This window comes from Gadus macrocephalus, chromosome 12 (assembly GCF_031168955.1).
Source record: "Gadus macrocephalus chromosome 12, ASM3116895v1".
NCBI classification, from domain to species: domain Eukaryota; kingdom Metazoa; phylum Chordata; class Actinopteri; order Gadiformes; family Gadidae; genus Gadus; species Gadus macrocephalus.
The window spans coordinates 12,803,939-12,827,940 of NC_082393.1; the positions used below are offsets into that span (position 1 = coordinate 12,803,939).

The window sequence follows — 24,002 nt, forward strand, 5'->3', positions numbered from 1 at the left end:
CCAAAATTCAAAATCTCAGAAAATTAGAATATTACATGAAATCAATAAAAAAAAAGATTTTAAATAAAGAAATGTTGGCCCTATGAAAAGTATAATCATGCATATGTACTCAGTACTTGGTTTGGGCCCCTTTTGCATGAATTACTGCCTTAATGCGGCGTGGCATGGATGCTATCACAGGGGTTGACACTAAGGTTTCAAAAGCACTTGCCCATCGGGCAAGTACAGGTCAGGTTCAACTTGCCCGAATGTAAAGTTCACTTGCCCAAATTATAATCAGAATCGTGAACGGGCCTCTTTTTGCCAGGCACCCGGCCTGGTTTTGGGGGGGCTCAGAAAAATCATCCTAACTCAGACTGAAGCTGAATGTTAGCTTCCACACATGTGTTTAAAAAATAACAAACTTCTTTGTTTACTTATTTATCGAGCGGTCACATCGTGCCATGAAGTGATTTCAGTCCACAGTTGCAACCTATTAAATCTATCGCCAAGTTATATGTAGACCTGCATGATTTGATGCAAATGTACATAACTAAATGTCAGAGGTAGTAGCAAAGATATGTCTTTTTTAACTTTCAAGTTTCTTGTAGCTCTAACTGAATAATCACAATCGCGTTTCTAGTAGGGTTGTCAGTCACGATACTGGATTTTCTAACTTCAACACTATTCCTGGAAAAAGATCGATATTCTATACCATTTTCGATATCAGGGGAAAAGTTTTTTTCATGAAAGAACATAGCCAAAGTAAATAGATTATATCTCCACAACTGCAAGGGCGATAATGTCATCTTTGGGCCAAAAGAAAGATTGTTGTGCAAGTGAAATATTCAATGGGGATAATACTTGGTTAAAGTGAATAAAGCCATGGAACACAGCATAAGTGGAAGATAACATTTCCACCTGAAATAATTATCAGTATCAGTTGGTCGTTATCAGTTGGGAGCGCTGTCTTACTATGAGACACAAATAAAGGTAGATATCTTAAAATGTTGACACTTGACACCTCTATTTAAAGTTCAGGGCAATCGAATGCACAAAGCCAAACACTCGCAAATAAATATATGGCCACTAGATTGCGCTGAAGAATATGTTTTCTGATTGAAGGCAATTTACCTATTTCCTAAGAAACCTTCTCTTATTCATTGATTGAAAAGACCACGTTAAGTTGCAAAATTTGGCCCAGATACTGGATAATCTGTTTATGGTGGTTTTATTCGATCAGAATCAACTTTGTGGACAAAAATCACAAAGGTAATACTTCATTTTTGGTTGTTAAAAGAAAAGGGGACGTTTCTTCTTAAGTTGTTATTTGCGAGTTTTAGTCACAGAATGATATGGTTTGGACTGTTGGAATAAGTGGAGGCTCAGCTTTCATGTAATATATACAGTAGTTTGTGAGGGTCCAATTTCGTGAAAAAGATCGCTATTGCTGTGTGCATGTGCACAGTTATGAAACCCAAAACCGTGTTCTTGACTTTCCTTGATAATTTGCCTCAATCCAAAGTACTTCCAAACTGCACTCCTCCATCACTACTCCATTTAACTTCAACCTAAACCGTTCGCGGAGGTGCTGCACTTGAGATGCTAGCTGTGTTGGCTAACGTTTAGCACTGCCAGAGACTGCACTGCGAGTGAGTGACAGAAGGCGGGGCTATATTCGCACTGAAGCGATGCGTGTCTGTTAACTCGCTTTCCGAGAGAAGAGAAGACAGCGCGCTGATCAATTGCAAATACTTCTATTTTGTGTGGTTTTGCGGAACAAAAGGTTGTTCTGCAGTTTCTAAAAACATTTGAATAAATAGATTTTATATTAACATCCACCCAAAATCCACTTGCCCGTTCGGGCAACCACAAAAAATCTCAACTTGCCCAAACATTTTTTTTACTTGCCCCGGGCAAGCGGGCAACCGTTAGTGTCAACCCCTGTATCAGCCTGTGGCACTGATGAGGTGTTATGGATGACCAGGATGCTTCAATAGCGGCCTTCAGCACTTTGGCATTGTTCGGTCTCATGTCTTTCATCTTTCTCTTGGCAATGCCAAGTTCAGGGTTCAGGTCAGGCGAGTTTGCTGGCCAATCAAGGACAGTAATCCCATGGTCATTGAACCAGGTTTTTGTAGTTTTGGCAGTGTGGGCAGGTGCCAAGTCCTGCTGGAAAATGAAGTCAGCATCCCCATAAAGATGGTCCGCTGAAGAAAGCATGAAGTGCTCTAAAATGTCCTGGTAGACGGCTGTGTTGACTCTGGTCTTAATAAAGCACAGTGGACAAACACCAGCAGATGACATGGCTCCCCAAACCAAGACAGACTGTGGAAACTTCACACTGGACTTCAAGTATCTTGCATTCTGTGCCTCTCCAATCTTTCTCCAGACTCTGGGACCTTGGTTTCCAAATGAGATGCAAAATTTGCTCTCATCCGAAAAGAGGACTTTGGACCATTGAGCAACAGACCAGTTATTTTTTTCTTTAGCCCAGGTAAGACGCTTCTGACGTTGTTTTTTGTTCAGGAGCGGCTTGACAAGAGGAATACGACATTTAAAGCCCATTTCACAGATTTGTCTCTCTGTGGTGGCTCTTGATGCACTCACCCCAGCCTCAGTCCAGTCCTTGTGAAGCTCTCCAACACTTTTGAAAGGCCTTTTGCGAACAATCCTCTCCAGGCTGCGGTCATCCCTGCTGCTTGTGCACCTTTTCCTTCCACACTTTGCCCTTCCACTTAACTTTCTATTAATGTGTTTTGATACAGCACCTTGCGAACATCCAACTTCTTTTGCAATTACCTTCTGAGGCTTTCCCTCCTTGTGGAGGGTCAATGACGGTTTTCTGCACAACTGTCTGGTCAGCAGTCTTCCCCATGATTGTGAATCCCACTGAAGCAGGCTGAGAGACCATTTAAAGGCTCTGGAACTCTTTTCAGGTGTTTTGGATTAATTAGCTGATTCGAATGTGACACTTTGAGCCTACAATATGGAACCTTTTCACAATATTCTAATTTTCTGAGATTTTGATTTTGGGGTTTTCATAAATTGTAAGCAATAATCTTCAAAATCTTAACAAATAAAGGCTTGGAATATCTCACTTTGCATGTAATGAGTCTACAAAATGTATTAGTTTGGCCTTTTAAGTTGAATTACTGAAATAAATGCACTTTTGCACGATTTTCTGAGTATGACCTGTATATAGTCCACATAAAGATTTTTAATTAGGTTTTGTGAATATCCATCATAGGATTGCTAAAGTATTCTTCTTTGGATATTGTAGCCTCAAACAAATGGAGAACCCGACCTGGACAATGGAATTCAGTGCATTCACACAATGCTTGTTTTGTTCACTGAACCTAAATCTAGAGAAAGTAAAGTATTCCTTTGCACAATTAATACAACATGGGACCCATTTGTTTTAGGTCTTAAATCCCATACAGGTTAGTGTGTTGTAACGTGTAGTTTGGGGGTATCTTCTGTTTTCTAAGGGCTGAGATTGACTGGAGTAAATGAAACCCAGTCTTTTCAGTGTCATCCTATTATTCCAGATCCTGTTACTCTCAACTTCCTACTCAGGCTGTCCCTGCAATGCTCACGGGAGTCCAACCCATCTCTGTAAGTTGTGTGTGTGTGTGTGTGTGTGTGTGTGTGTGTGTGTGTGTGTGTGTGTGTGTGTGTGTGTGTGTGTGTGTGTGTGTGTGTGTGTGTGTGTGTGTGTGTGTGTGTGTGTGTGTGTGTGATGAGTCAGTCGCGACCGATTCGTTCACAACAAACAAATCCCGAAGGTGAACGACAAGAACTGGTTCCCCAAAACAAGAGAACTGGTTCTTTGATTCTTTTTTTTAAACATAAAACAAAAATATGGTCACGTAAATAAAATATACAAACGAACAGAGCTTCGTCTCCCCGCAACCTTATATTGATTGAATCTACAACGTTCTCAAAGATTCAGCCAATGAGAGGTAGCAATGGTGTTGCCATGGCACCTTGGTAAACAAATGACAAGGTGGTACTGTCGAATTTGCGCGCTTTCTCTGTCTGACGTATCTTGGGTCATGCCATTCTCATATATTCCCCTACATTTCCGAAAATAGACTTGACCTCCATCTGTTTATTGGATAAATGCATTTCCCAATCCCAGGAGTCTTTGCTACGTCAATTCAAGAACAAACAAAGAAATTAAACTGCAGTTCGTATTTTTTATTTATGACCATGAAAGTTCTGTAATGCCTGAATAATGAAGAATTAAATGTAAAGTAAAAAAAGACGTAATCTGACTTGACGAACGAATGAAAACGAACGAATCAAACACTGAACTGAAAGAACTGATTCCCGGAAAATAATCATTTTTGTGTGTGTGTGTGTGTGTGTGTGTGTGTGTGTGTGTGTGTGTGTGTGTGTGTGTGTGTGTGTGTGTGTGTGTGTGTGTGTGTGTGTGTGTGTGTGTGTGTGTGTGTGTGTGTGTGTGTGTGTCACGTTGTCAGTATTGCTAAACACAAAATGTTTAACTTGTATATCAAATCCGGCAATCTGACTGCGATTCTCTCCTGTTTACCCTTTTGTCTGATACAATATGTTAAATAATCTGAAGTTGTTCAAAATCTTTGAAATGGATAAACACAGTGTAATGTTTCTTTTGTTCACATTTTAATGGACAAATCTCCTTTTTATAAATGGATAAACATACAGAAAAACAACTGTCAACTGGCTCAGTTTACCTCTGCGTGATTGACACATGATTGGGTGCTTTCTGTTGACCTGTATGTACGTGTGTGTCGTCTGCTCCCCCTGCAGGGCGACTGGAGCGCTGTGGCCACTGCCTCCTTCCAGAGCCTGTGCAGCGACCGCACGCTGGTGGCTGTCCTCCACGGTTACCACGGTGACGCGCTGCAGCTCTTGCTGTGTGACACGCACACGGAGGACGACCGCTACGTACACTCCGTCTTGCTGGAGCAGGGCCACGCCCGGCCCTGCTGCCCCCCCGGCACCACTGTCAGTTCACACGCCAGCAACCCTGTCATTTCTGTTCACACGCGAGTACATAGCACATGCATGCATGCTATGTATGCAAGCACAATGGTCACGAGTAGTAAATTCCAAACTCGAGTGATCGAAGGAATTCCTCGAGGATCAATCGAGTACTCGTTTAATCAAATCTATTTTTAGAATGCAACGCATCTGCAGCTGGAATAGGCCTAATGATGAACGGCAATATTATCAACCAAACATGTAATGCTTATTCTCCATCAAAACAGTCAGAGTTTTCATTATTTATTTTTGCAAACGTTCAAAACATTTTCCTTACAAAAATAAATATGCGTCTCACAATTTAAATCACGTCGAACCAAGGCCTGTAACGGTTTAAAGAAAACAAAAACGAAACAAGTAGCCTAACCATTGCAAGTAAGTGGCGTTAGTGGCGTCGCACAGAATTGATCCATTTGCTTCAGAAAACTTTGTATCAGTGGAGGCTTCTCCATTGAGGAGAGGGAGGAAGATCCTCCTTAACATTGTTGAGAATAAAAAATGTAGATTACTGTTATGAATTAATGCCCTTAAATATGACTACTTTAATGCCTTTGAATATAATGTTCGTTTCCCTGGGTAAAGGGACATTAGCACCCCCTATCGCCTTTTGACAATTACTTCAGGGAGGAAGGTCCTCCCTCAGCCTCCGTTGACTCCCATTCATTTCTCAGAAAGTACTGGCGGCCGGTGAATAACATGGGTTTCAATGGGAGAGAGGAGGAAAGTCCTCCTCTGAGTGGGTGGGACCTTACAGGCGTCTGATTCGCGCAAAAATCTAGTCGCGCTGCGCTATGAACCAATCAGCAGAATCCCTGGCTGGTGAGCAGTGTTGCCAGATTGGGCAGATTTCCCACCCAATTGGGCTACTTTTAACCGCTTTAGGCTGGGAAAATTATCATTGGGCGGGAAATTTACCCAATCTGGCAACGCTGTCGATAACAAACAAACCCGCTCTGCCCGCATTGCCGCTCAGTCTAAGAGACGCAAAGCAGGTGAAATCATCTGAAGGATAACGAGATTCTAACATTTGCGAAAGTGTACAATGGAAACAGAGGACATTGTTCATGTTTATTTACACAAAGCATTATATTCATTGAGTTACAGTGCTAAGTTAGCGACCAAAGAAAAAGGTAGACCACTTCGCAAAATCGAGATCACCAAAAGTAATGGCAACGTCAGTGTTGTGGGTGCTACATGGTTTGCTAGGTATTCATGGCTTACTGGTAGCATTACTAGCAATCGACTGTATTGCTGGCCCCGTTTGCTAATGAATAATGGCAAATCTCCAACGTGGGCTGTTTATGGTTTCCCTGATGTGAAAAATCTTGATAGAGCAACCAAACGCCACGACTAGTGTCAAGTTCACGTTGGTGCTGCTATGCGACTTTCCTTGCTAGGCACCATGCCTATAGATCAGGTTGAATCTAGAATAATGTTCTCGTTCTTTTGCTAGTTTGCTACTCTGACCGTTCTGTTTGATATTGTGGAAAGGGTGAATGATTCAGAGCATGATGCATTTTAAATGGCATCACTTTTGGTCAGTCTTTTCTTAAAACAATTGTACCTAAAAATAAACATAGCTAAATTACAACCAATAACTTCATTCATTGAGGGCAAAAATAGGCCCAGATTTACTTTTACAAATCAAGAGTAGGCCTGATTTGACTAATGGGCTTTGCATCCTTTCCTTCTGCCCTTGTAGTCCATTTCAAAGACATGCTGCCCACCAGCTTTCAAATTACAGTGATGCCACTGGTGGCTTTGTATCAAATTTATTCACATAACTATCCCTCCCTACTATTTTGTAGTTCACCAAAACACCCTGAAACAACTTGAGTCTCACACTCTTATGCCACCATACACCAACAGTGCAAGCAGGCCAATGGCAACCAAGCGCGCGGTCCTTCCTTCCTCACTTTAAAAATGACCAGCCGCCGCTGGTGTGTATTATGCAAACTCGAGTTTGCCTGTCCACCAACCGAGTTCATTTGTAACGAGGAGTACTCGAGTAATCGATTCCTCACGCCCATCACTAATGCATGCACAGTGTTTCCCCTAAAAAAACATTCTCCTCTGCTGGTACTCACTGAAAAAAAATTAACTAACGAGGTGAGAGAGATCGCATATTGGTGTGGACGGTTTTGACCAGATGGTAAAGCAGGTGGCCTGTGATTAACATTGTTATTTTCAGTTGGTATAACAAAAGCAAAGTGATCACAAGGAGAGGATAACTTGGATAAAGTGCATTTATTGAATAAAATAATTCTGAACTATGCAAAACATATCACGTAATGAACATGGTAGAATTGTAAGAATCTTTATATAATCCCATTCGATTTTCATTCCTTGTTCTTAATATTCAAATTATATTCACATACAAATAAATAAGAAAATTGGCCTGTGAAATTAGAGAGGGAACACTGATGCATAAAAACAACCATTCAGAGCATACACACATATGCAGTACATGCATAGCAGAACATGTTTGTGTAAACTCTTATTGTCATGAAATTTACAAATGTATTTAAATATCAACGAAGAAAAAATGAATTACCAGCTGTCCGTATGTTGGTCCTTTTATCCATCTGTCTTTATCTCTGCGTGTCTCTGTCTGTTTCAGGGGGGTGTCCGGGACCACCTGAAGAGTCTCTATTTGAGAGAGGCGCTGATTAACCTAGAGGACGAAGAAGAGAACGCGACCACAACCATAACTCCCCAACCAATCACAGGACAGCATTGTCAGTATTCGGTAAGTCTGTCACAATAATTTATCAACATATGGATAAGACCTCGATATTGTTTCCCGACCTTGATGTTTCCCATTGCCTTTAAATCCATGTTTGTTAACATAAAGGTCCTTTCTCCTTTAACACGATTGTTGGTTGTGCTTTTTTCCCAGGTCAATAAAAAGTGAGAGAAAAAGCTATAATGCCTCATGCTATCCCACGTCAGCCGTGATACAAATATGTGGCATATTCCTATAATAATCGCAATGTTGAAAAGACATTTTGTATCCGAAATGAAAACGAAACAAAAACCATCTATATTGTTTAATGTGCAATTAAACAATGCTTGTAGTGCCGACTGCTTTCGAGATGAATGATAAAAACATGTAACAGATTGCGATTATTTTTGGTCTACGATAGACCTAATGTAGCTTACCAATATGGATGCAGTAAGAACACTGTTGTGGAACGTTAATAGGCTGTAACCTTCATATCCTTTATCTTGTACACTGGCCATGGTGACTACGACAAAGATACCCGACTGTGAATGCTTAAATGGATAAATTAGCTGATGAAAGCCGTAGAAAATCCACCTTGGGCCAAATACAATTTGACACCAAACGGAAATCGCATTGTATGTTTGCAGTCCCATTCAACTCACTGATTTGTTTTTGTTTTGTTTTCGCGTTGAAAAAATCGCAACCAACAATTGGGTTCAATGTAAAAATGTGAGTCAGTGCTCTCCCCGTGGACAATGCGGCTAATTATATTGACGCCATCAAGAGGCGACGTTAATATAATACCCTTTACTGCCTATTATTTGCTTGGCAAGAAAAAAATTTTATTGGTAGAATGCGCTCTAGTGGGCATAACGTTGATTAGTGCCATTGGCAATGCATAAGCCTGAGTATTCAATACATGGGTACATAATAATTATTAAGAATTGGCTAAATTGAGCATTACATTTTTTTTATATAATCAGATTACTAAAAATAATGACTTCTAATGGGATTAAAGGAAGATTGACAGCTCTGTTTTCACTTGGTGCTATGTTGTTACAAAGTTCATATTTATTTTTATGTAATAAATGCTTTATTGAGGTCATCCTTTCCTTGTAATCAATTTGTTTTAAATCTTAATATACCAAGTGAACAAACATTTGAACGCAAATATAAATTAGAAACCGCCTGTTGTGCCATCTATCCAAAAATGTGTGCGCCAATATGCCATCCTGCGCGCCTCCTTAGGTTTATTTGCTACGTACCATTAGGCCTGAAAACACTAGTGGTAAACTACATTCATAGACCTATAATTATCTGTTATATGCATTGATCATTCATCTCGATAGCAGTCGGCGCTACAAGCCAATGTTTACTTGGACTGTGCTACGTGACTACTGGTTGCTTTTGAAAGCATGACTGTGTGCAGTTGTATCATTTGTACAGTTTCCTTTTTAGATGCCAACCAAAAAACCTAATTTAAAAAACAAATACGTAGAATATCATGTTTGCGTTGTAGCTGATGTAAATAGTTAACGCAATTTAGATGTCAGATTTTTCTTGTTTGCATTAACAGGAAGTCTGTTGGTGTAATGGTGTGCGAACAGGAAATGTGTTGGTATAAGCTGCATTGACATGAAGTTTGTTGGTCTGTCAGGTCCTCGAAGAGGAGTCACTTTCTGAACCTCCTGGTCTGGAGCTTGTCGAGGCCTTCCACAACTCCAACAAAACACTGGTGCACAAACGCACACTCACATTTTTTGTCCCTCTAGCATGTTTGTAAATTTCTACTGTGGTACTATGTTAATACTGTAGTACCAGGTGAGTCTGCTAGTGGTCCTATTTTCCCTGTAGGATATACAGTGGTACCAGGTTAGAACTGTAGTACCAGGTTAATCTATTGTCCTATTCTCCTAGTATGGTGGTGTTTAGTATTTACTGTATTTTCTTGTTCTCCACACTGATCAGAACCTGTGTGAGTCCTGGTTGAAGAGGAACCGCTGTAGTGAGGGGGACCAAACCTGGGCCTCAGGTGGTTCAGTGGAGGACTTGAGACCCCCCAATTTCACCAAACTCCCTGAGCTAGCAGCAGACCACCAGCCCATTGATCTGCCCTGTGTTTCCCAAGTGAGTAGCTCTCTTAGCCTGACATTGTCAGACTGATTTGCAAATGTGTATTACTTTGGAACCAATTCATTTGCGTTTTTCCGAGGTGGGTTATCAACGGCCTCAAACCAAAATGCTTCTGTATGCAAGTGGATAGACCTACAACCAATCGCAACATAACCTGTGACACATTGGACATTGACATCCATCTTGGTTTTTTATGTAGATGCCTTGACGGCGCTCTCATAGGGCGCTCCTCTTATCAGTCATCGTATCAGACCCGCCACATATAAGATCAACTTTTGTGAGAGGGCAAACCCGGACCAAGTCTTCTGGTTATGCGACTGAACAAATTAACCATAGAATATGCATTTCCTGCAGAAAATGCGAAAAAGTGGGGTTGAAAATATGTATTAGTAAAGCCACAAAAGACAACATTAAGACATAAAGAAATGGTAACACTTTATTTGAAGGTATCTACTAGAGATGCTCTGATTGATCGGACGCCGATCATGATCGTCGATATTGGCAAAAAAATTGTTTGATCGGAGCACCCCAAAACCACTGATCAAAAAAGCTGATCTCATAACGTATATTATTCGTGCAACTATTATTTTTTATTTAAAATTAAGAAAATTAAAACAAACTGAAGAGCAATGTCTCCTACTAGGCAGTTTAATGTTCAGTGTCGTTTACTGAGAACTTGCATAGCTTAGTATGCGCGCAGGCACATTTCAGTACCGTAATGACAGCAGTATGCGCGCAGACAGACCGTATATGACACATTCCGCGGAGGCTTTGATGTTTCAGTCCTGGAGGATCCAAAGAACAAACTATTGGAACAGAAACTGGTGCTTGCCACCTATCCAGATTATAGATAAAAGATATGGAAGATTCCCATTCCCCTGCCATTTTGTGATAGGCAGTGATCGGCAATCAGCAGCTCACGGTTTTGGTGATCGGGTCCAAAAATGCTGATCGCAGCATCTCTAGTATCTCCATAAGGGTGACATGTCACTGCCATAACTATGACGTGTGTCGTGGCAATTTCCTCTAACAGATATTGTGCCTAGGTAAGATGAGCTTTCTAAATGCAAAAAGCACACAGCACTTGTAGAACAAATATAACCTAGGTTTAATGACTGCGTTGGGTTCTCCGACGTCTCTGGTTCTTCTACTACAACATCAATCTGAAGTAGACTGAACCACGACATGGAGGAGGAAGGGATTGTAGACTGCGATTGTCTCCCGCCGGACCCCCGCTGCCCGCTGCCGAGGCACCACCATCTCGGAAGCGGGCAGCGCCGCGGCGGTGGTGCCTCAAATTCTCTTGACGGGCAAAGCAGAGAAGGGGAGGTAACCTGGCCCCTTATGACAACATCTGGGGCCAAATTCGAAAGCGGACCGTCTGAGCTTTCATTTTTCAAAGGCGGAGCAGGATACTTAGTGCTCGTTTTACACCTAACGGCATTTCTAGCTACTGGGGGCCCATAGGCAGGCTAAGGGATCTCATATTAATGTTAGACAACCTCATAAAGTGACATTTTCATAAAATGGGATCTTTTAAGAAGAACAATAGTTGAGTGCTGCATGTAGCACTCGCCTAATAAGCTGGCACATTCATCTAGTTCTCAGGCTATAGATCTCTGATGGCATACCGTATGTCTGACTAGAGTCAAATAATGCCAACAGGCATGTCTCTTATTATTATCGAATGTAAAGGGTTATTTGATATTATCTAAAACATCAGAGTCTGAAGACCCTTCTTTAAATTGAATGAACTTTTACTCTGGTACAATGTTTTCTCTTTACCAATACAAATTCAAGGAAAAGATTATGTTCCCTCAGGCCCCTCCCCTTATTTGCAATGGTAACCTTGCCACCACCTTGACCAGTTCAGAGGAGGATAGCAGACCCGGTGTTGACCCGGCACCGGCCGTTACCCCTGACGCTTGCAGAGCGCCGATGACCTCCCCTGTCTCCTCCCTTCCTCCCATTCTCTCACTCAGCCTTCTCACCCCCGGACTGGCCAAGGGCTGTTTCTACGGTAACAACATACACACACACACACGCACAAACAATCAAAAACGCACAAACCCAAGGGTTAGAACCTTAAACTCGGTTTAGGGGTATTGGGTCCATCGTTTTTCATTGTGTGGGTCTCTGAGGCTTTGGGTAAAAATTATACAGCTTTTCAGTAGTCTACCAGAAACATATGATGTGCAGTGGAACAATTTGAGCTGTGTTTTATCGGCTTATCACTGTGTGTGTGTGTGTGTGTGTGTGTGTGTGTGTGTGCGCTCATCCTGGTTATCCATGGGCTCACCCCTGATAGTAGAGGAAAGTCTTGAGCTTAATAAGTGTGTGCCTGGTTGTGCAAATGTGTCCGTGTTTGTGTGTTTAAGACGCACTTCATTGGCCCATACGGGAAATATTGTATACGTGTGTGTGCGCATGTCTGTTTGTATGGAAGTATCTGTCTCATCGGATTTTGAAAATAAAAAGCCATTGGATTTTAAGCGCTGAATATTCCTGCATTGAAGTAACGTATCAGATTGTTTTGCCTTTGAATTGAACTCTTTACTTTTTCAACGTGTTCACAAATTCAAAATCAAATATCATAATATGCAATATTCAGATGCAAAATTCAACGTATAGAATTATTTTTCATTGTGCATGTCTCAGGTTGTACCACCTAGTGCAGGGATGGGCAACTGGCGGCCCGCATCCTCACTCAGTGCGGCCCGCATCCTCACTCAGTCAGGCCCGCACAAATAAATAAAGAATAATAATAATTGATCGAGTTACAGAAAACTCGGTCAACAAAGATGAGTAGAATTCGAAGGCAAACCCATGCGTCTAGTTTGCTTAGAAGCGATATCAGTCATTAAAGATATCCACTTAAGTCGCCACTACAACTACTACAACTGCTTGTTGGGTTTGAGTTCATTGAGTTGTTGCACTTAATGTTGGGCCACTGTTTTTCAGTTTTTTGACTTCATTGAATGATGATGTATGTGAGCCCTTTGCACTGATAAAAATACTGACCCTTCATGTGGCTGTTTGAGCATGGAAAACATGAAATAAATGTATGTTGGTTCAATTAACATACCGTACATAGGTTATGATTCTGGATGATTTTTTAGGTAGTGGCCATCCCCAAAATGCACCAGAATACAGGAAATCATATCTACCAAATTCCAAATTGTGTAGCTTCTCTCAGCTCACGTTTAGTTGAAGTGTGCAGTCATGTGGCCCTCCGATGGTTATGATGAAAAATGTGGCCCTCTTTATCATGAAAGTTGCCCATCCCTGACCTAGTGTCAACTGTGTAATCTAAGATGTAAACAATAAGTACCCCACATCATCTCCAGACTCCATCCGTAACTTGTAAACAAACGATGACAATAAGTTATAAAACTGAAAATGAAGCATGTCTTATTTATGTAATTGCAGAGTACAAAGAATTAGCGCATTTCCCCCAGAGGGTGCGAGTCAGTTCGGTGTGTCTCTTGGTGGAGTAGCGAAGGTGCGGTTCGACGCAGCTCATTTACGGCTCGCGTTTCCACCGCCGACAGTACCCTTGTGGCGCTTTTCCACTTGAGGGTGCGGGTCGGTTCGGTGTGGCTTGGGGGAGTAGTGAAGGTGGTGTTCAGCGCAGATCAGTTATGGCTCGCGTTTCCACCGCCGACACTACCCTTATGGTAAGGGGGAGGGTTTAAACCGGATGGCGATAGTCGCGGCAGCTATGCTCATAGCAGCCCATCACAGTGTAGCCTGCTAATAAATCCAAGGAAAAGATCAACGCGCACAATGAGCAAACTTTTGTGCCGTTGTCCAGAAATACCTTGGGGGCAATGTGTTAGTTTGTTATTATCCCCCTGTCTAACGGAAGTGCGATTCTGTCGACAAATCAACGGACGGCGTGTGTAGCTCGAACTTGCCGGCACCCTTTCAGGCGTCTCAGTACTCCAACGGTGGAGTACAGCGAGACGAGTACGGCTCAATACGGCTCAGTCCGGGTCACACCCACTTTTGGCGGTGGAAAAATGATCCGTGCCGCACCTTAGCAAACTGAACCGACCCGCATCCTCCGGTGGAAAACGCCCCATTAGTTATCCCTGAAGAACTTGCGTATCTAACATTAGTTCCGCATTACATTAATTAATTTGCACGCCAGTTTTATTTAATTTGATACCGTTTATTCTCTGTGTAAATCCATGCACCGAACCGTGACGTCCGTACCGATTCGGTTACATAGAAATACATGTATCGTTAGATCCCTAATATGCAAAGCAGGTTTTAGCCATGGCCGACAGCAAAGGCTGTTACACCGAATTCTGCGACCCACTGAAAACTCTAACCCCAGGGGGAGATGTTGCACATTTTCTGCAACATGCACGAGTTTGAAGCGTAGACAGGCATGAGACGTTGCACAAGCTTAAAACGTAACATTTGTATCGTCATCGATAACTCGCAATGGGTGCATTCGTTTAGTGACACCACACAAAGCACGTGCCTCCGTGGTGGCATAAAAAGAGCGCAACAAGCGCACTGAGCCGACAGTAATGCGCACTGAGTGGCAAGATAAAAATATGAGGATGAAATATAAAAATCAAGCTGTCGAGCGCTTCTTCCCGAGGCCCGCCATGCTTCCGTAGGCAAAGGGACCTCGGATAGCCCCAAATGGTTGCCCAAATAAAATGTACTCTTAACCCACTACATCAACCTTACGGTGCATGCAAATCCACCCAAGTCACTGCAATCACCCAGACACTTCACATTAGTTCATCGCTTATTTCATAAACTACAGTATAATGATATGATAAGTAGGGCTGCAACAACAAATCGATAAAATCGATTACTAAATGCGTTTTGATCGTCGATTCGTTGTGTCGCGCGATTAATAAGTTACTCAAAGGCGCAGCACTGTTTACAGCCAGCCGCCGACAGGTTGGTTCACGGTTCATGCACGCACACAGCGAGCTTTAGTGTGAGCGACCACAGTTTGTATTTTGGTCATATCTTAAAACTGGACTGTAGGCCTACATAAAAGTGTTGTACCTTCACTGTCTTTGGGTTAAAAAAACTCCTTCAACTCAGTATCCGTCTAGTCCAACCAAACTCTGTCAGCTGCTGCTGCTGCAGACGCGTGCATCATCAACAGTCATTCAAAGCAGCGGTAGTAATCACACAACCGGACGGTGTAGAAAGTCCCGTCAGTTAAAAATAGTAATGCAGTTTTTAAATCCATGTTAAAATCGGCAGGATATAGAGCTAGTTAGCTTAAACTAACCAATGGTCACAAACAGTGTCAAATGTGATGTGTTCAGGTCGGCTCAGTAATATGATTGATGCGTTCAAATGCAGCAGAAAACAAAAAAAAATTTAGATTTTGGTGAAAACTTGTTTTCCCAGTAATATAAAATAGATAGTAAAGATAGAATTATGACCTGTTTAATGTCCTAACTTGAACTATCATCATCTTATCAGCAATTAAAGCAATATTACATGTTCTATTTCAAGGAGTCTCGAAAATGGTATCAATAGGTTTGACCGGTTAACCATGGACATCCCTTACATACATATAAAAGTATATCATACATTGTATGTTTTTTTTTGTGTTATCCCAGTTATGTTTTTTTAATCTTTTTATTATTTAATATTACTTTTAATAGTTCCGGGACGTTGGAGCAATAACCTGGTGTTTTTACACTTCAGTCTGCACTGTGAATTTGAAGTAATGTTCCGTTTTTGAATAAAGATGCGGAAATTCCAATTTATTTTATTTATTTTTTCTATCCCATTCATCGATTAATCGAAAAAATTATCTACAGATTAATCGATTATTAAAATAATCGTTAGTTATGATATTAGCAGCCCTAATGATAAGCATCTGCCGTCAGTCAGTACGTTGATTTACCTTTGAGCATTTCCTATTATAGGCTGTGTAAAATGATGTTTAGAATTAAGATGTGTATTAGGACTGGGCTCTGATATTTAGATATTTAAAACATATCGATATTTGTATCAAACGCGATATGAAACAAGACCATATCGTCAACATCGATATAATTTAACTTGCGTTGAAATTACAGCACATTTGTTCCAAATAACAGCAGTTTCGAACCGCGCCTGCCGCCTGCTATTTCGTAACTCTGCTTATGTCTCTCCCGCTCTGCCTCCGGCTCACACACGCACTCTGCCGCCCCCCTCCCCCCCTTCCACTGATTTACCTCACTTTTTGAAATCGCGAAACATGAGCTGTGTTCGAAATCGTTCACTATTCACTCACTCACTATTCCCTATATAGTGTTCATGATGTAGTGCACTATATACGGAACGAACAGACGAGAATTCGGACACTACGCTGAACATTTCTAAACGTAATTTGCGTCAGTAAATGCGCCGGGTATTTGTGTGACGCAGACGGATGCGCCCACATCATGTAAACAAAACGGGCACTCACGAAGAAAGCTGGAGGTTGTATTGATGTTGAATGTTACATTTCCTTGATCAAGTTTTTTTTAAATTAATTTTTAATGTTACATTTTCTAAGTTAAATCCAAAATACATTGTTGACATTTCTAAACGAAAGCCGGAGACGGTTCGCGGTTATTCAGCTTCTTCTTCTCCTCCGGAAAAACACAACCGCATTGCATTGTGGTATACGGGAGTAACATGTCGGGAATATCGTATGTACACTCAAATTTTGGGTATTTGAAGTGCACTACATAGTGCATGAAATTAACCACTGAGAATTCGAACACCACTACAAAATGGCGAGCACCCTATTTAGTGTCACTATATCCTTGATAGGGAAAGATTTCGAACACAGCTATGGAGTCACAAGCGGTGCCGAGGAGCTTGTTTGTAAGCGAAAGACCAACGGCTCCATAGTATGAAAATGGTTTGGATATAAGGTGTCTTGACGAATTACAAAATCACGTAATTTGTAGAGAGTGCTTAAAAACTGTCGCACTCAAAGGGTTGCAATTCTGTGCATAATATTCCGGAGGCGCACACAGCTTTTGGCCGTGATAATATATTATAATGTTCTCAAATACGAGGCGGAGGCAGTGTCTAGTCCATCCATGGTTTATTCAACCATTGATGAAGAGAAAGTTCTCTCACGGACACGTCGGACAGCGAAATATTTGATTTAATCTTAAGGCATGATCATGGGAAAAGTACTGGCAGCAAAGGTTACCAAGGATACATTCAGCGAGACAATAGGTGAACAAGATTCTTATAGGCGAACGTTTTCATTGTGGGTAGGGAGTGGGAGTGACCTAAGGCCAAGTAAATTTGTAATACAATGGGTGGATATTGGACATGTCTGCAGGTTTGTAAGACATGGCTGTAAACAGTTTACGCAACAAAGAAGTGAGTCGATTGGCCTGGTCTCGATACCAGACTGACTGGCTCCAGTGGGAACTCAAATACGAATTAACTTAACCTCTCTCAGTTAAAAGAGAGGAAGGGATTTGTTTTAACTTACAGGGAGAATGTATACAGTTCCTTCTAATGTAATAATTATATAAACAAGGTTGATATAATTTGTATGTGATTGTATATTGTATATTTATCCCTATTGTTTTTGTAATTATAGTTATGATTGATATTTCCACGGCAACCATCAAACTGTATTAAATTCCGAACGGTAGGAATAGTAATGGTAAATCGGAGCGTGCGTGCCCCCCCCCCCCCCCCCCGACAAATATCGATATTTATCTTATATCGATATTCTGCTTGAAGATATAGATTATTGGTCCATATCGCCCAGCCCTAGTGTGTATCAAGAAAGACATCATCACAGCTGTTGCCGTTGGACATGGCTAAAACCTGCTATGCATATGTCTTCCCACATCAGTCAGGTATCCAACATGTGACGCTCTTATAGGGCTGCTCGATTATGGGAAAAATCATAATCACGATTATTTTGGTCAATATTGATATCACGATTATTCAAACGATTATTTTTGAGTTTGAAAACATGCATTTATTGATACAATCAATTATGACATAGAAACACGTATATTATAAGTATCCAAAATAAAACCTTTTTCGTGTGTAAGTGTACTGTCTGCCACAACATTCTGAATCTAACATTTGATTTTTATAAAACATTTCATGAATACAATATATTAAGACAATCAAATATCACAGAAACACGTATAAGTATCCAAAATTAACTTAACCTATTTAATGTCTAGAGAACAACGGTCCCAGCATTTCTCCATAGCAAAGTTAAAAGTCACAAAGCCATAACAAACACATGGCTAATAAAAATCATATTGTTGTTAAACAGAAATACATATACAAGATGTACTTGGCAGTTCTGCCTTAAAGAACTCTTAGTTAAAGTCTGCTATAGGAGCTTGTTATCGTTCATCAAACTGTAACGTTACTGAAACTTTAGATTCCACGCGGTAGGTCTACTCCAACATGTCTGTCAACAGTCGATGCTGCTGATTGGCGGTTCACTGGCATGTCCCGCCTCCTGCCAACGGCATACTTCCTGATGCAGCACGCCTGTTAGATTGTACTCTCTCTCGCCGCGTTGAATGCTTTCGCATGCGCGTCTCTTTCAAAAACTTTCATAAACTCTCTAGGGCTACTTTAAAATGGAAAATGTCAAATTAATCGTTTCAACTCGATTATACGAGTTTGGAGATCGTTTGACCCCAAAATTGATATCGCGATCGAAATTCGATTAATTGCACAGCCCTACGCTCTTATTCCCGCTCGCTCTCCTTGCTTGACTGAGATCTAGAATCTAGGATCAATTGCTTTTCCTTGGGTCCCCGGATGTTAACACTGAGTTACATACATTTACTTTTGCAGCGGAATTTGCCATGTGGAATTTGGGGACGTTGAAAATATTTTTGTTGAATTTGGAACATTGAAATAAAGGCATATATATTCAACCCGGTATCATGCGATTTCGTGCTCATGCGCACAAACGTTAATCTATTGAATCGTGTCCCAGAGCACAATTCTCAGACTTTTTTCGTGCTACACAGAACGAAATGTAAACCAATGCATTCTGAATGGGAGCGTTTCTCCGATGTTTTCGTGCTACACAGAAAGAAATGTAAACCAATGCATTCTGAATGGGAGTGTTTCTCCGATGTTTTCGTGCTACACAGAACGAAATGTTAACCGATGCATTTTGAATGGGAGCGTTTTACAGGCTGACTGACTGACTGACTGACTGACTGAAACCTTTCCATATATATATTATGTATGTTCTGAGTAACGCTCCAATCCAAAATGCATGGGTTTACATTTCGTTCTGTGCAGTACGAAGTCATAAATATTTGGCCTGTTAAGCCCTTTGAGACTGTAATGGTGATTAAGGGCTATACAAATAAAATTGAATTGAATAATGTCGGACAATCGTGCTCTGGGACAGGATTCAAAAGATTACTTTTCATGAGTGTGAGAACGAAAAGTTTTTGAGGTCTGCTGTAAAAAACAGGGAAATCAGAGTAGGCTATCCCTAATACACTACATTTACCCTTTGATGCATTTTTTGTTTTGACACATACATAAGTAGAGGGTTCACTGTACTATCTGCACACACCCCTTCTGTGGTCGAAGAAAATATCCCAGTTGAAAGGCAATTGTTTGAATTTCGTTCTTTGTTGCACGAAATAAGTCGGACAATCGTGCTCTGGGGCACGATTCAATAGATTACTGCATTGTACCATCTGCGCACACCCTTTCTGAAGCCTCTTTCTCTCTCCCTCCCTCTCTCTCTTTGTCTCTCTCTCGTTTCGCTTTGTGGAGCACGAAAATTGTCTGAAACACTCCCATTCAAAATGCATTGGATAACATTTCGTTTTTTTGGGGGGGAAATTGACATACCGTATTTTCCGCACTATAAGGCGCACCGTAGTATAAGCCGCAGCAGCTAAATTGAATGATGTTTACATATATAAGCCGCACTGGAGCCCGCCGCTTAAAAATCCATAGATTTAGGAGGCCCCCTAGTGGCCGTTAGCTATTAAATTCAAAGATTAGCCGCACCGTTATATAAGCCGCAGAATCGCAAAATAGGAAAAAAGGCGCGGCTTATAGTCCGAAAATTACGGTATATATAACTAGAGGGTGCACTATACTATCTGCGCACACCCCTTCTGAGGTCTTTCTCTGTCTCTCCCTCTCTCTCTTTCTCTCTCGTTTCGTTTTGTGGAGCACGTTAATTTTCTGAGAAACGCTGCCATTCGAAATGCATCAGTATACTTTCGTTTCAGTTTTTGAGGAGGTCTGCTTAAAAAAAAAGGGAATATTGACTTATATATAACTAGAGGGTGCACTGTACTGGTGTGTGTGTGTGTGTGTCATGAAAAAGGTCGGACAATCGTGCTCTAGGACACGATTCAATAATTAACGTTAACTGATGAGACAGATGTACTTCCAGGGTTTCCCCCAGCACTATCTTGTTAAGGCGGGCGCCTTAACAAGACTAGGGCCCCGCCTTGACTACCAATGTATTGAAAAAAAAAGTTAAAAAAAAAAAAAAACAGTATTACTCAGGTAATACTGTTTACAACATTAGTCGTGCCAATAAAGTTTTTTGAGTGTAATTGAGACGGGGACATCTGGTGGTTGAATATATTGTTGCATAGTCACCTGTCAATCTACCGCCAGTGACGTGCGGTGAGGTCAGTGAGTGGGTAGGCACTGAGTTCTGAAAGCCAGATTTCTCTAAACCAATATATTGTTAAATCAAAAACAATAAACAACAAACAGGCACGAACGGCCGATTTCAAATAAGTTACACACACACACACACACACACACACACACACACACACACACACACACACACACACACACACACACACACACACACACACACACACACACACACACACACACACACACACACACACACACACACACACACACACACACGGGACGTATATGAAATGTCACGACGGTGACTTCAGGTTTGCCCGTAGCCTACTGTAGTTTGGACTAAATGATTAAACATCGCATCCATCGACTTAACGGACCCCTCCCTCACACCGAGGGCCGAAAAATCTGCATGTTTGCACAACATTTGTACCTACTGTTGTTTATTTATATGGAAATAAACAGTCGTTTATTTCATTCATGCGTACTGGCATCTTTGAGCAAAATACCCCCAAAAATTTTCGGCACGGCGCTTTGCACCGCGCCAACAACACCACCTTGACTGAGACATTTACTGGGGGAAACACTGACTTCCATATATATGTGTCTGTGTTCATGCAGAGAGTGTGTATTGATCAGCTGCTGAGGAGCAGCTGACGCAGATTCAATCAAGGCTGCTGGGGCCATTAGAGCTGCGTCCAGAGGGGTATTCCACAAAGCCGGTTTTATCACATAACCGGGTAAGTTAACCCAGGGTTTGCGGTAACCCTAAGTTTTCCGTTCCAAAAGGATCACGGTATGTTAGTTGCTATAGAAACATGCTCTGAATCAAACCTGGTCGGAGCAGGTTTTGCGCAGGTGAAGTTTGAAACATAACCCGGTTTTGGGTATTTAAACCGGCGTTCACCGCAGATTTCATGTGTTCACAATGGCATGCCCTTTTGATGAGAGAACTGCTGATATCGGAGCGCAAATTATACGTGCAATCCACCGGGAGCGATTGATAAGACCACGGCTCGACATCTTGGCATATCGAATGACTTTTTGCTGGAGTGGAGAGATATAGATTCTCGCGCAAATCTTTAATATATTTAAATAGCCTTACATAGCCAACACAACCAATCGAGGACCTGGCCTCAGTTCACTCCAGACTATTTGCGTAGCCCTCAGTTTTTTGCAAATGGTAGTTTTATCTTGGCTATAATGTTGGAGATGCTGAGCACATCTCAGTCGTTTCAGATGACCCATCCAAGATTTGTATCGGCTTCCTATCATACAAAGAGCAATATTGTCTGAGTACTATGCCGAGAGGCATTTACAACATAAAGTACAAAATAGTCCTAACGGACTTGCATCCACTGGAGAATGTTCGATCGTAGCCGGCGGCTTCATTACAAGCACTAATCCATCTTGATCTGTGTAGTTGATGAATTGTCACTTTTAGGTTTTCTACCAAGTTACCAAAAAAAGAAACATTTGGAATAGTATGCACTGTGGCAAGCACACGGTTTGCATGTGTTACTTCGAAGGCAAAACAAATCTAAAATACAAGAAAACACAAAAACCTACATTCAACCAGTGGGGTATGGCCCCTGACTCTCTGAGGAGGTAGGTACCTCCAGGTACCCCTCCATGCCAGGGCGCCCTGAATTTATGTTTATTAACAGCTCCTCCACCGGGGTCAATACAATTTTGAGGGCCAGATCCAGTCTGCCGACTGTCGGCCTTTTCACGATTGGCTTAAAAAATTGCACTGTGGCAAGCACACGGTTTGCATGTGTTACTTCGAAGGCAAAACAAATCTAAAATACAAGAAAACACAAAAACCTACATTCAACCAGTGGGGTATGGCCCCTGACTCTCTGAGGAGGTAGGTACCTCCAGGTACCCCTCCATGCCAGGGCGCCCTGAATTTATGTTTATTAACAGCTCCTCCACCGGGGTCAATACAATTTTGAGGGCCAGATCCAGTCTGCCGACTGTCGGCCTTTTCACGATTGGCTTAAAAAATTGGCTTATTTAAATTTATACCAATACGATGGTGGGAAAAGCTTACCAGTTGTTTATACTTCATTTTTATACTTGATCCGCTGACCGCTTGGAAGCAATCCGAGTACATATTTTTTTAGAAGAAAGGGGTTATGTAGGTCAATCAATATAGAGTTCAGCGTTAACTCAGTGTTTGTTAAACCTCAGTTCGTGGAACACCCCTCAGAGCTCCTTATTGATACGCAGTGCGCCCCCCCCCCCCCGTGGTTTAGGACATCAGGGTAGCGATGGCAAGCAACCAATTGCGTACAGAGTCGTTTGAACTACGCCCATTGATTACACCTCTTGTGCTGAAGAAAAATACAGCAGCCTCCCCAGACCCACGTGCAATCTACGATAGAGCTTGGTCTGGCAATAGGCCCGGCCAGCTCGTGTGTGTGTGTGTGTGTGTGTGTGTGTGTGTGTGTGTGTGTGTGTGTGTCGGGGGAACCCACGTTTAGGGAGCTCATTGATAACTGACATGTCTGGGTGGTGTCTTGTCCTGACCAGGCATACCGGGCACCTCCCTGCGATCTACCGGTCCCGCCATGAGCTTTCCGCTGTTTGGGGGCCGCAGTGTGGCGATTGCCAGCAGGAAGTGCGACTAGCTGACCCCGCCTTCAATTTGCTCCCGCATGAAAAACAGCCAATCACGTCGCAGGAAGTGAAGACGGGTTTGTGATAACGTTGTTTGGTTTACCAGGGTTTTATTGTTCTACATGGGTTCTATTTTTGCTTCCTGCTAGTGATTTTATGAGAGTTATCGAACTTGATATTCATCTTGAGTCTCCGACAACATGCATATTTGGTCGTGCTGTTTTCTGTGATTGGCTTCCTTGGTTGTAGTTTGTTTTCAATGTGTTACTGTTAACTTATGTTCATGTTGTTTTGGGTCATGTAGTTAAATGATGACATTTAACGTGGAGAACAAGGGTATATTGCCAAATGTGAATGTAATTTAGAGAATAAACCTTATTTCATCAATTATTCAAAATAAAGAACTTATTTTTTTCCGTAATAAATGAATTATTCTCGTAGTTTCGTGGTCTTGAGAAATTATGCCCATATTTTTATATTAGGGGAAACTAACAAGAATCATTTTGTAACCAGAAGCAAATCATCATAAAAAATCAATGAAATTCATTATTTGAGCAGGTCTTAATGTAGGGTTAGGGTTATCTCTTATCGACATAGAATGTATATTTGTGGTTAGGGTTAGGGTTGGATAAATAAGACACCAACGTCCGAATGTATATTTGTAAACCCTTTTGTTGGTTTCTGTGGCAGTTCTTCCCAAGACTTCTGTGAGCTTCAATGTAGAGGTCCTTTTACATTGAATGTTATTGATGTGATTGATGGCGATGACATTTTTCAAACACAAAAAATCCTTACAAAACATGGAGTTTAATGGGACTTTTCACATTTTGCTCAGTAAGACGACAAAAACAATTCACTCCAAGGTCTATTTATTTATATTTATTTTACG

The 24,002-nt window shown here is 41.5% G+C and overlaps 1 protein-coding gene across 8 annotated transcripts in view; it reads left to right on the plus strand.

Moving 5' to 3' along the window:
• tdrd5 (tudor domain containing 5) overlaps positions 1-23,548 on the plus strand; it is a 31,945-nt gene extending 8,397 nt beyond the window's left edge. For 6 of the 8 annotated variants that reach the window (XM_060066846.1, XM_060066847.1, XM_060066853.1 and 3 more), the window contains exons 12-18: positions 3,531-3,597; positions 4,777-4,974; positions 7,631-7,759; positions 9,393-9,470; positions 9,704-9,862; positions 11,690-11,888; positions 23,027-23,548. In XM_060066846.1, the coding sequence (XP_059922829.1) occupies positions 3,531-3,597; positions 4,777-4,974; positions 7,631-7,759; positions 9,393-9,470; positions 9,704-9,862; positions 11,690-11,888; positions 23,027-23,124 (928 nt within the window). In that variant the 3' untranslated portion in view covers positions 23,125-23,548. The remainder of the gene's footprint in view (positions 1-3,530; positions 3,598-4,776; positions 4,975-7,630; positions 7,760-9,392; positions 9,471-9,703; positions 9,863-11,689; positions 11,889-23,026) is intronic. The other 2 variants (XM_060066850.1, XM_060066852.1) reach the window with 1 other exon arrangement.
• The last annotated feature ends 454 nt before the right edge of the window (positions 23,549-24,002 follow it).